The following is a 12,504-nucleotide window of genomic DNA, read 5'->3' as shown; positions in this document are numbered from 1 at the left end:
TCTATAAGTTTAGCATTCTGGAACACTTGATTAACTCTATATCTAATCTTTGGTCAGTTCCATGCACCGCGCGCCGGGAACGAATACAGTATATCAACACCGGCGCCACGTTTTCAAAAGTGTGTGTGTGTGTGTGTGTGTGTGTGTGTGTGTGTGTGTGTGTGTGGAGGGGGGGGGGGCACTTCCGGGTTTCATGAGTTAACAAGAAAAAAAATAGGTCTTCAGCTCATCTTTCTCATTCCACTCCCGGGTTTCTTCAGATTACAAGCAAGCAAGCATGCAAGCAAGAAAAACAAGCAAACAAACAAACAAACAAACAAACAAACAAACAAACAAACAAACAAACATGGTTCCGCCGGCTATGCATGGACTCTATTTCTCGCCGGTCCTCCCTTCTCTGATCCTTTGAACCACCTGCTCCTTGAGGCTAAAAGGTCTAATTACAGTGTTTGTTTGTACAATCCTGTCAAAAATAATAATATATCCCTTGTTGTCTGATTAACTTTTATTAGATTCTGCCACTTGCACTGTGTATCTTGACCCTGCTGACGTTTTGAAGCTTGACATTCAAGTTATTCAATAGTTGTACTTTGCATTGTCGGGGCCACGTTTTCAAAAGCGGGGGAGCAATTCATAGGCTATGTAGTTGGTAGATGGTCACATCCACCTCAACTGCACTGCATTTCTCCAATCATTCAAAGCAGACACCAATATGTTGACACCAAGTCGACCACGCAGAGTAGTTCACATCAGCAAACTAGTACACGCCTGCAATTGGTATCAAGCAGCAGCAAGCTGCTAGTGGCAAAACCCCAAGCCGACTGGCTAGAGAGCGAGCGGTTCAACCTTGATTTAATGACAAAAGAAAACAAGGTTCAATGAGTATCATGAACAGTGTACAACAGAACAATTACTGTTAAACTCAGTAAATCATCACTTAATAACCATCTGACTGTACAATGTATTGTATTCAGATACCCCCATATGTTTATACTTGATGTGTACCTTCACTATATGATTTATAATACACATGTACACTCTCTACAGATACCCACATCTGTATATCAGCAATCATTGTTTGCCTGCATGAGCACACCACTGTCTCTTGCGACTCAAATTATGTATATGAATAAATCACCCTTTTCTTACACAACATGACTGTGCTGCTTATTATGTATCTATAAACTGTATGAACATCTGAACTGTAACGAGACTGACTACTGTAATGACCCTGCGACCTACTTTCATACACAAGGCTCCTACATATCTAATCACTATACCGTACTCACTGTGCACTGTAAGCACAACTTCTCTTACTATTCATCTATAACAATGACTGTAACTACGGCCAAAACACTCACTATAAATCTCCTGACAACTAAGCTACCGTACATACACTCATTTGCAACTTGTTTCATTACAGTACATATACAATTGTACAGTTTATCCATGTGTGTCTACGATGCCTACTCCGTTGGAACGAACGGCCCGCTATCACATAACGTGCATGCAATGCAATACACCAACCACGCAATCTTCATATGCATCAACCAATTTTCCAACACAAATTTCTCACTCACGCATAACTGTCATTTAATGCGCTTTGGCATATCGGATCTGGAATACTTAAATTTCTGGTAATTTACATCATTGGGCTACTTACGACATTGGGCTTGTTGAAACTATCGAGAAATACAGCTGGATGCACGACAAGAAGTCATCTCCAACGACATGTGACTGTAAGCAGTAAAAATACAACGCCCTCTACGTGTGAAATTGTGAAATGCGCCCAGGCTCTCGCTTCTGACGTCACACGTCTCTTACATCCCGGCCCCTTATATGTGAACCTACATGAACATATACCCAATCTATTATTCCTAATGCCTTTCAAACACACATCATACATTATGTGCCTTTAAATCTGACCAGCTATTAACACATATAATACTCTTCGAACTTGACACCTTTCGTAACAAATCACGTCTGCACAAATGCGTCAATCTTATGAAATGAGCATGAGCTTTTCCTTCAACACCTGATGCGTCTAACAATGAAGATAACATCCAAAATATCAAGCTGCATCAAACGATGCATTTCTATACATTCCTGTAAATGCTAGTCGTGTATAACATACAACAGATCACAAAATATAAACAAAGGAACTATTCTCTGAGAGGAAACCTCTTTCCGTCTGTCACACCAAACTGGAATAATCACTTGTATTCCCTACCTTGTACTCATACAGTTGTACACGCTGCGATTAATACAGATTCAAAGTCATACACTAAATTGGATGCTACACGTACAGTATATTCCTTTCCCTATATCTGACCAACAATATGCTCTGGAAATAACTTCCCTGTTGTAAAATAATATGACCCCTTGTGAATCAATGGTACTATATACTTGTACATTATGCACAATGCTCCATATACTGAGTAATGCAAAACAATCAAAGTATGCACTTTGAATACCACTACATGTTGTAATCACCACAGTAGTCTTAAATCAGACCTCAAAATATCTTGTTGTAGTCTTAAATCAGACCCCACAAGGTCTTATACTACCAGAGTTATTACAATGCTAGTAGTCTTGCTCCAAAACCTCATTATTACCGAAACTTAGTCTTGACTTCAGACTCACATCTGACGATGCTAGTCTTTGCTGTCCAGACCCTATATATACCTAATCTCAAATTCAGACCCTGAATCACCCACCTTTTAAACTGAAGTGCTAGTCTTAATTTCAGACCTTACACGTTCCAGCTCCACATATGATCCAAATAATCAAAGGGGGAAGGTATATCTTTACTCTCTCTCCTTTGCTATGATTCATATATACACAAATGATGAGTCATAAAGTGTCTAGATTAAATAAAGTTGTTTTCCCCAACTCAAATGCTACAAGTCATCCCTCCACTCTAACTTAAAGGAAGACATCATACAGGATATATATTTACTCATGAAATAACAATAACTTGCAACTTAACAACAAACATAATGCGAACGTTCTCAAATGTTCTCCAGAGCTGTTCAGAGTTTGTTGCTTCACGCATCGGTTAATACCAATGTCCAACATTTCAGTCCAGCGTTCTCTCTACCTCTGGAAACTGTTCGCTTGCAAGCTCTGTCCACGATGTCAATCAAACTGTGACTTTGAGGAAATCCCACTTGAAGATTAAAGGCACTGAGGCGGCGCTTGGCTCGCACCTCTTTGTACTATTTCGCATGGAAATTCAATCTCAATAAGTACATCGCTATCATTCGCGCTGTAATGACACACTTGACATCTTGCAGATGATCCAAATCACCATGTACCACTGAGCATTGAGGCGGCGCTTGGCTCGCACCTCAGATACTCATACGGCACGTAGTAAGAAAATAACCAAAACTTCCTACACCGACTTTTCCACACACTCCAGAAGACACAACTTGCTTATAGGTCGCGTCATCACTCCACCTGATGTCTTCACGTTTGCAGACCGCACCAGGCCATCTCCACCGACGTGGGTTTCCGTTACTCGTCCCATAGGCCACTTGTTCCTCGGTGTGACCTCCACAACCAGAACGATGTCACCTACTGCAATGTTTCTGGATGCACTGGTCCACTTCTGTCTCAGCTGTAAAGTCGGCAGATACTCCCTGATCCATCTCCGCCAGAAGAGGTCTGCCATATACTGCACCTGCTTCCAACGTTTGCGGCAGTACATGTCCTTCTCGTCAAACACACCAAGAGGCAGTGTGTTGTTAGGTCTCAGCAACAAGAGGTGGTTAGGTGTCAAGGCCTCAGGATCCGCTTTATCTGTAGATACCACAGTCAGTGGTCTACCATTGATGATAGACTCAACTTTGCACATCAGTGTAGCTAGGCTGTCATCGTACAGGCTCTGCTGCTTTAGCAAGGCATTCATTACCTTACGAATTGTCCGGATCTGGCGTTCCCAACATCCTCCCATGTGTGATGCCGATGGTGGGTTAAACTTCCACTCAATTTCCCTCTGCAGGAGAAACTGATGGATGCATCGCTGATTCCACTGCTGGATCCCTTCACGCAGCTCCCTGTCTGCGCCGACAAAGTTGGTACCGTTATCAGACCAGATCACTTCTGGCCTACCTCTGCGTGCGATGAACCTCTCCAGGCCATTGATGAAAGCGTCTGTCTCCAAGGAGTGAAGCACTTCAATATGCACTGCCCGCACAGCTAGGCAGGTGAAAATGCACCCATATCTCTTCAACTGGTTTCTGCCCTGCTTGACATAAAACGGTCCAAAACAGTCCACTCCTACGAAGTTGAAGGGCGGCTTGCTGGGCGTGACTCTTTCACTCGGTAGATTACCCATCTTCTGGACACCGGGCTGGGCTCTTTGCCTTTTGCATGTCACGCAATCTCGCAAGACTTCTCTAACTGCTGCCCGTGCACCCAAGATCCAACACCGCTCTCTGAGCAGTGACATCATGTGTTCCCTTCCTGAGTGACCACATCGCTCATGGTAGTGACGAATCAGCAGCTTCACAACATTGTGCTTCCTTGGGAGGATGACTGGATGTTTCAGCCTCGTTGCAACAGTACTCCCTTGCAGCCGTCCACCTACACGTAACAGTCCACACTCTGTCACTTCAGGGTCCAAGCGGGCCAGACGGCTGGACTTGATGACCTTTGACCTACCATCTGTCTCATTCACCAAACACCTGTACTCCTCACGGAAGCACTTCCTTTGAATGAAACGAAAGATGGCTTTCTCTGCTCCATCCATCTCCTTCACTGAGAGTGGCTTACTCATGTCAGCTGGGTCAAAGGCGACGTCGTGACCTGCTTTCTGTCGTAGAAAGCTTCCAACTCTCCTCAAATACGCCACAGCTTTCTTCACTCTTGTCCATGAAGAGTATCTACTGAGTAACTCATCAATCGTTGTTGCTGACTCAGCTTGGGTAGCAAAGACTGCCTCGCTCTTCACTTCTGGGTCGTTTTCACCATCATAGTTCCCGGTCACTTGGTGAATTGGCCATTCACCCTTTGGTTTCCACAGGAATTCGGGTCCCTGAATCCACCTGTCAGACAGTCCATCTGGTTTCAACCCACGAGAGACATCATCAGCTGGGTTGAGATCTGTACTAACATGTCTCCACTGTCTTGGTTGTGAACCATCGTGTATCGTAGCTATCCTGTTTGCCACGAACGTACGAAACCGTTTGTCCACATTGCAAATGTAATGCAATACGATAGTGCTGTCAGTCCAAAAGATTGATTCAGACAGCGGTAACTCCAACTCCCTTCTGATCATTGCATCTATGGTGACTGCAAGAGTTGCTGCCATCAGCTCCAGCCTGGGAATTGTCATCTTCTTCATGGGAGCCAACCTTGATCTCGCCATGACAATGTTGCAGCGGACGTTTCCTCTGCTATCAGCTGTGCGGAGATACGACACAACGCCATACCCCCTTTCAGAGGCATCGCTGAAGTGATGAAGTTCATAGGCAGTCACTCCTTCCAGTTCTGCTGGATTAAGACACCTGCTGACTTTCACCTTACTCATTTCAGGCAGACATTCCTTCCATTTCAGCCATCTTTCACGATGCTCGGCTGGTATTGGGTCGTCGAATCCCAACTTCAAGGCAGTCAGTTCCTGAAGAAGCATCTTCGCATTCATCACAAATGGAGCTGCAAATCCATAAGGATCATAGATGGAGGCAATTTCGCTCAGAATCCCTCTTCTCGTCAATGGTTTGCAACGTGGGGTTATCTGATACGTGAAACAGTCATGCTCCGTATCCCACGTAACTCCAAGAGCTCTCTCCACAGGTAGGGCGTCATGGTCCAAATCTAAGCCAATAACAGTCTTGGCTCTCTGCTCTACTGACACTGCCTGGATTACACCTGGGCGGTTGCTGATCCATTTCATAAGTCTGAATCCTCCTTTTTCTAAGAGGCGAGTCAGCTCATTTACTAGTTGTATTGCCTCTTCCTCAGTCTTGCTTGACACCAGGCAATCATCCACATAGAAATTCTGCTTGACAGACCGTACTGCAGCTACAGAAAATTCCTCCTTGAACTCCTCAGCTGTGTGTCTCAAGGCATAGCTGCAACAACTCGGGCTCCATGTTCCTCCGAAGAGATGAACGCACATCCGGTACGTCCTGGGACTCTCACTCAAGTTTCCTTCTGGCCACCAAAGAAACCTGAGCATGTCTCGTTCATCTGGTGGTACTCTCACTTGATGAAACATCTCCTTTATGTCTCCCATCACAGCTACTGGTTCTTGCCGGAACCTCAGCAACACACCCAAAAGGTTATTGGTCATATCTGGGCCTTGATGCACTACATCATTCAGTGCCTTCCCTTGACACTTCGAGGCACAGTCAAACACAATTCTCAGTTTGTCAGGCTTGTTGGGGTTGAGTACTCCATGATGGGGCAAGTACCAAACAGGTCCTCTTGCGTTGGCGTCTTCATATCGCACCTCTTCTGCATAGCCTTTCTCCAATAAGGCAGCTACTTCACAGCTATACTTCTGGTGCAGCTGTACATTACTCTGTAGTTTCTTTCGCAGAGACTCCAGTCGGCAGAGGGCGACATGTCGGTTGTCAGGTAACTTAACTGGTTCCTCCTTGAAGGGAATGGGGAGCTCATAGTGCCCATGACTCATGGAAACGGTGTCATTCCATACCTTCAGTACCCTTTTGTCATTGACTGACATGGCCTTCTCATTACTGCACAGGCTTTCGGTAGATTCCAAAGTCCAAAACCTCTTTACTTGTTCTTCAAGAGCTGTGTTGGAAATGAAATGTGCGCACACATCTCCCTTCTCTCCTGTCTTCAAGGGACCTTGAAGTGCCCATCCAAGGGCCGTCTTCGTGGCATACGGCTCCCCAGGTCCACCAGAGCGCACCTCTAACGGCATCACCGCCTCCGGAACATCTTGACCGATGAGGAGCTCAACATTGACAGGATGCACACAAGGAAAATCCAAATCAGAGAGGTGTCTGTATGAATCGATATCCTCAGCTCTTGCGACGTTTGCTGTGCTGATGTTCAGAGACTTCCTTGTATAGACGGTCGGCAAGTCAACGGCATGCGACATGTCTGGATTCTGTACCACCAGACTGGTTACCATGGTCTCCACTTGGCTGCGTGCTTTCTCGAGAGTAGACATCGCCAGCACCTGTCTTTTGCCTGTAACCCCCAGCTGCATCACAAGGTCTTCTGTACAGAAGGTGCTGGTCGAACCACTGTCCAACAAGGCATACGTCTGTACAGTCACTGTTCCTCCTTTGGCCTGAACGCTAACCGGAACAATAGGCAACACAACCTTTTGGCTGCCGGCCCCTGTGGCATGACCGGTTGCGACAGAATACCCATTCTGCGCCTCGACAGGTTCACCTTCTGAGCTCCCAACTCCTTGTTGAGAAGGCTCTGGTTGCGCACGCGTAGGAGATGCTGGGACATGAAGAAGCGTGGCATGCTTCCTCCCACATCCGTCGATCTGGCATGTTCTCTTCAACTGACAATTTCCCACCATATGCCCTGGCTTGAGACAGTTGAAGCAAAGCCGCTCCTTTCTCGCTACGCCCAATCGTTCCTTTGGAGTCAGTCTTTGAAACTGCTGGCATTCAAGCAACTGATGCCTGCCACGGCATCGCACACACAGTGCCTCTTTCGATGTGCTGCTCACAGCAAATGATGCCTTTGGCCTGGAGCTCCTTTGTGACTTTACTGTCGTACCCTGGCGTGGGCTCTTCTCCTCAGGAAGATTCCCTCTGCTATAGACAGGATCGTTCTGCTCCACTGCCATAGCCCTTACAAACTCAAGTAAATCGTCGAATCTTGGCACTCTATCCTGACTCCGAATAGCAGCCACTCTCGTCAGCCATCTCCCTCTGATAAAACTCGGAAGTCTTCCGACGATCGCAAGAAGCACACTCTGGGGGGAGAGCTCACTCTCGAACCCCATCGCCTTCATAGACATAGAGCAGACCGTCATATCGTCGGCTAATTCGGTCAAGGCCTTTCCATCATGCGGGGAGATCCTTCCGCCTTCCGTGATTCTCTTCATCCATGCATCAGCAATGGAAACGGAGTTGCCGAACCTCTGCTTCAATAGCTGCTTGGCCTTCTGGTATCCTTGCTCAGGTGGCATGATAACACACGCTTGAAGCAGCTTCCTTGGCTCACCGATGCAATAATGAAGAAGGCGTGTCAATTTCTCCGTGTCGTCTACGTTAACACGATCGACGCTGACTTCGAAACCTTTCCAAAATTCCCAATACCTCAAAGGGTTTCCATCAAACTTCATAAGCTGCACTTGTGGGAGCCGAAGGGTATCAACCAGCTGCTGTTGACCTTGTTGCAGCATCTGAATAGCAGGCAAACTTGTTACTCCACCAACTGGGTAAGGCAATGTGTCATCGCCTCTTCCTTTCGCATCTGGAGACTCAACAGGCGTACTCGACGCTTCAGCCTGCTGGTATATGTCCTCCTCCGCCTTTGCGATGCGAAGTTCCGTTCTCAACTTCAGTTGACTCTTTCGCTGCTTCAACTGGAGTTCCTGCAACTCCAGCAACTGCTGCTCCTCCAGGGCAGCTGCTTCTGCCTCCAACGCAGCTCTCTTGGCCATGGCTTTCAGTCGTGACGAAGTGGAGCTCGCCTTGCTGCCACACTGACTCACCGAGTCCTCTGGACGCACGTCATCAGGCTGGACACCACCACCTGACGGTTGCGGGCTCCTCTCCTCACCACCATCCATGTCGTTCATCTTGGATGACTTCAACTCCAAGTTGTCGTTGAACTGTGTGTAGTTGGTAGATGGTCACATCCACCTCAACTGCACTGCATTTCTCCAATCATTCAAAGCAGACACCAATATGTTGACACCAAGTCGACCACGCAGAGTAGTTCACATCAGCAAACTAGTACACGCCTGCAATTGGTATCAAGCAGCAGCAAGCTGCTAGTGGCAAAACCCCAAGCCGACTGGCTAGAGAGCGAGCGGTTCAACCTTGATTTAATGACAAAAGAAAACAAGGTTCAATGAGTATCATGAACAGTGTACAACAGAACAATTACTGTTAAACTCAGTAAATCATCACTTAATAACCATCTGACTGTACAATGTATTGTATTCAGATACCCCCATATGTTTATACTTGATGTGTACCTTCACTATATGATTTATAATACACATGTACACTCTCTACAGATACCCACATCTGTATATCAGCAATCATTGTTTGCCTGCATGAGCACACCACTGTCTCTTGCGACTCAAATTATGTATATGAATAAATCACCCTTTTCTTACACAACATGACTGTGCTGCTTATTATGTATCTATAAACTGTATGAACATCTGAACTGTAACGAGACTGACTACTGTAATGACCCTGCGACCTACTTTCATACACAAGGCTCCTACATATCTAATCACTATACCGTACTCACTGTGCACTGTAAGCACAACTTCTCTTACTATTCATCTATAACAATGACTGTAACTACGGCCAAAACACTCACTATAAATCTCCTGACAACTAAGCTACCGTACATACACTCATTTGCAACTTGTTTCATTACAGTACATATACAATTGTACAGTTTATCCATGTGTGTCTACGATGCCTACTCCGTTGGAACGAACGGCCCGCTATCACATAACGTGCATGCAATGCAATACACCAACCACGCAATCTTCATATGCATCAACCAATTTTCCAACACAAATTTCTCACTCACGCATAACTGTCATTTAATGCGCTTTGGCATATCGGATCTGGAATACTTAAATTTCTGGTAATTTACATCATTGGGCTACTTACGACATTGGGCTTGTTGAAACTATCGAGAAATACAGCTGGATGCACGACAAGAAGTCATCTCCAACGACATGTGACTGTAAGCAGTAAAAATACAACGCCCTCTACGTGTGAAATTGTGAAATGCGCCCAGGCTCTCGCTTCTGACGTCACACGTCTCTTACAGGCTATACTAACTTGTGGTGCAAATTCCGGGTTTTATCAGCTAACAAGCAAAAAAAAAAGTCTTCAGCGCGAGTGTCTGTATGTGTGTGTGCAGGGGCGGATCTAGAAATTCTGTAAGGGGGCGGGCGGGCGTGACTAATATTTCTTATGCCCCTTCCGGGTTTCATTTCATTTTTTTTTTCTTTTGTTTTTAACGGAAAATAAAGGGGGCGTGCGCCGGTTGCGCCCCCTCTGGATCCACCACTGTGTGTGTGTGTGTGTGGGGGGGGGGGGGGGTGGGGGGAGCACAAAGTGGTGACACCTATTCCTATGTAGGGCCTAATGGTGCATAAAGGGGGGGGGGGGGAGCCCCCGATCACCCCGGTTCCTCCGGCCTTGCTTTGATTTCAATCACCCCCGAAACGTTGTGCACGTTTGTGAAACGTAATTGATTATTCATTTCACAATGTTTCTGTATTCAACTATTACAGTACAAGTATAGGCCCTATTTATAAATCTTGGAATAAATGAAGAGTATATATATATATATATATATATATATATATATATATAGGAAATGTATGTTTCTGTATTCAACTATTACAGTACAAGTATAGGCCCTATTTATAAATCTTGGAATAAATGAAGAGTATATATATATATAAGAAACAAGGGAAAAGAGGAAGAAATGAGGAAAGCAAAGACGCGTACGGAAGTTGGTGATGCGTCAAAATCAAAGATCTAAAAAAAAAAAAAAAATGGTCAAAATGAACAGACGCTGTGATGGGCGGGGCCTGGCTGGGTGCGGTCAGAGACCTCAAAGGGCCTTGCTAGCTGGGTACGGTGCGGTAACTAACGATTGTGCGCGATTCCCCAACTGCATGCATGCACTGGCCGCAACGACATTGGCCCGACCCTTCCCTCATCGCAGTGGCGCCGCCGATCGGGACCATGCACCATCATGGAGGTGGTGGAGCCTAGCCAAAGTGGGAAGTGGAAATCGTATTGGAAATCGTTCTGCTGCAGAAAATATTTGAACGACATCAGTTACACGATACTTCCTGCTATTGGTGCTGCAAGTCATACTGCATTCGCTGTCCATATATTAGATCGCTCTCTGTTAGTGGGGTAAGTTATCGACTCTCTTGCACTTGTTTCCCCTCTTCACTGGTGTGTGTGTGTGCATACAGCCAGCTGATCGTATTGTTCGCAGTCCGGCGAACGGACAAGTGCGAGCACTATAGTCCGATACCTAATCATTGATGTGAGCTGATAGCCCAGCTAACAATGAATGAAAAAGCGTTGTTCTAAGCCCGTTATCGTCCCCTCCCCCTTTTTTTCCCCCCTGTCCACATCATGTGTATGCTCTGGCCCTGACACATTTTGTCCTGCCATTGACATGGGATTTCCTGTCAACTTCTTTGTCAGTGTTCACACAAAATAAAGATAATTGGCAATTGTGCATGCCAGATCTAAAATGTAAATTTACCAATTATGATATAAATTCAAATTCTGTTGCAGATGTTTTCCAAAGTGGCATCTTGCAGTGGCCAACAGCTTGCTCTTCAATGCACACCTGGGCATTGGACTCTACATCTATAGCAGACGATGTCTCCAAGCGGCCAGCATCTCCAACCGAGTTCTCTTCAGCCTCTATGGCAGCGCCATGTTCAATTTTGGTTCGGTGCTCCTGTTTGGCACAGGCAAGCAAGTTCTGGTGGAGGACAGATTCATTGGAAGTGTCTATGCTGTGTGTGCCAGCCTGTGCTTCCTCTGTGTGGGGCGATACTTCTTTGAGTTTCTGGACAGCCAAGTTAGAAAAGATTTTGATGTGTAGCATACATGTATTTGTTGAGTCAGCTGAAGAGATCAGTGTAGAAAGAATACAATGCTTTAATCTTTTATTGTTTTTAACTGTGTGACAGGGCGCTGTGGATATGAGAAACAGAAATCATACATTTCGCAAACAATCTACCAAATTCATTTCTCAGTTCTTGTAAATTTGATCTGAGCAGGATTTTTTTACATACAGAAAGATAGCTTGGTGTTGTATTCATTATGCCACCATACTGAAATGTCAAGTTATTTGGTTTCAGAGACAGGTAATTTTGGTGATAAGCTTTAGGACTCTCTTGAAGGGTAGACATACAATTGTTGATGAGTTGTCAAACTTAAATGCAGAAGGCAGGGCCATAATGAATGACTTGTAGAGCTGCAGAGATCTGTTTCAACTCGAGGGCCAAGTTGCCTATAACTCATCTTGGATTTTAGATTTTGTTTGTCGCTGTTTTCCTCATCAGTCTGATGGTATTCCTTGTACAATGAAAGTGAAAGACCAAGTCGATGGTCACATCAGATATGCTATTTGAGGTCCTGCTTCTCCTTCATAGATCACTACCTCTGCCATCATTGTGCTAATCTGTGAAATTAAGTTCAATAGGTGTCATAGGTTGGATTGTGTTTTACAAGGCATGTTTGACTCAGCCATCGGGACTTTGCCAAGTTTAGTGAGAGTTAGAGTACCGGTATGTCATTGTTTTTAAGGTAATTCAGA

General features: G+C 45.3%; 2 protein-coding genes across 2 annotated transcripts; one reads left to right on the top strand and one right to left on the bottom strand.

Moving 5' to 3' along the window:
* Positions 1 to 3,394: 3,394 nt before the first annotated feature.
* On the bottom strand, positions 3,395 to 8,749 carry LOC139715826 (uncharacterized). The gene has a single exon (XM_071627364.1). It carries the CDS (start codon positions 8,747 to 8,749, stop codon positions 3,395 to 3,397), a length of 5,355 nt encoding a protein of 1,784 aa, XP_071483465.1.
* Positions 8,750 to 10,872: 2,123 nt separating this feature from the next.
* On the top strand, positions 10,873 to 11,883 carry LOC139715783 (uncharacterized). The gene is made up of 2 exons (XM_071627323.1): positions 10,873 to 11,078; positions 11,472 to 11,883. The coding sequence occupies exons 1-2, from the start codon at positions 10,912 to 10,914 to the stop codon at positions 11,785 to 11,787; spliced, it is 483 nt and encodes a 160-aa protein (XP_071483424.1). The 5' UTR covers positions 10,873 to 10,911; the 3' UTR covers positions 11,788 to 11,883.
* Positions 11,884 to 12,504: the final 621 nt, after the last annotated feature.

The sequence above is a fragment of the Diadema antillarum genome, unplaced genomic scaffold (assembly GCF_040938485.1).
Source record: "Diadema antillarum isolate AM-2024a unplaced genomic scaffold, OU_Dant_1.0 scf00000055, whole genome shotgun sequence".
Lineage (NCBI taxonomy): Eukaryota > Metazoa > Echinodermata > Echinoidea > Diadematoida > Diadematidae > Diadema > Diadema antillarum.
This window is presented reverse-complemented; position numbering and strand designations above follow the sequence as displayed.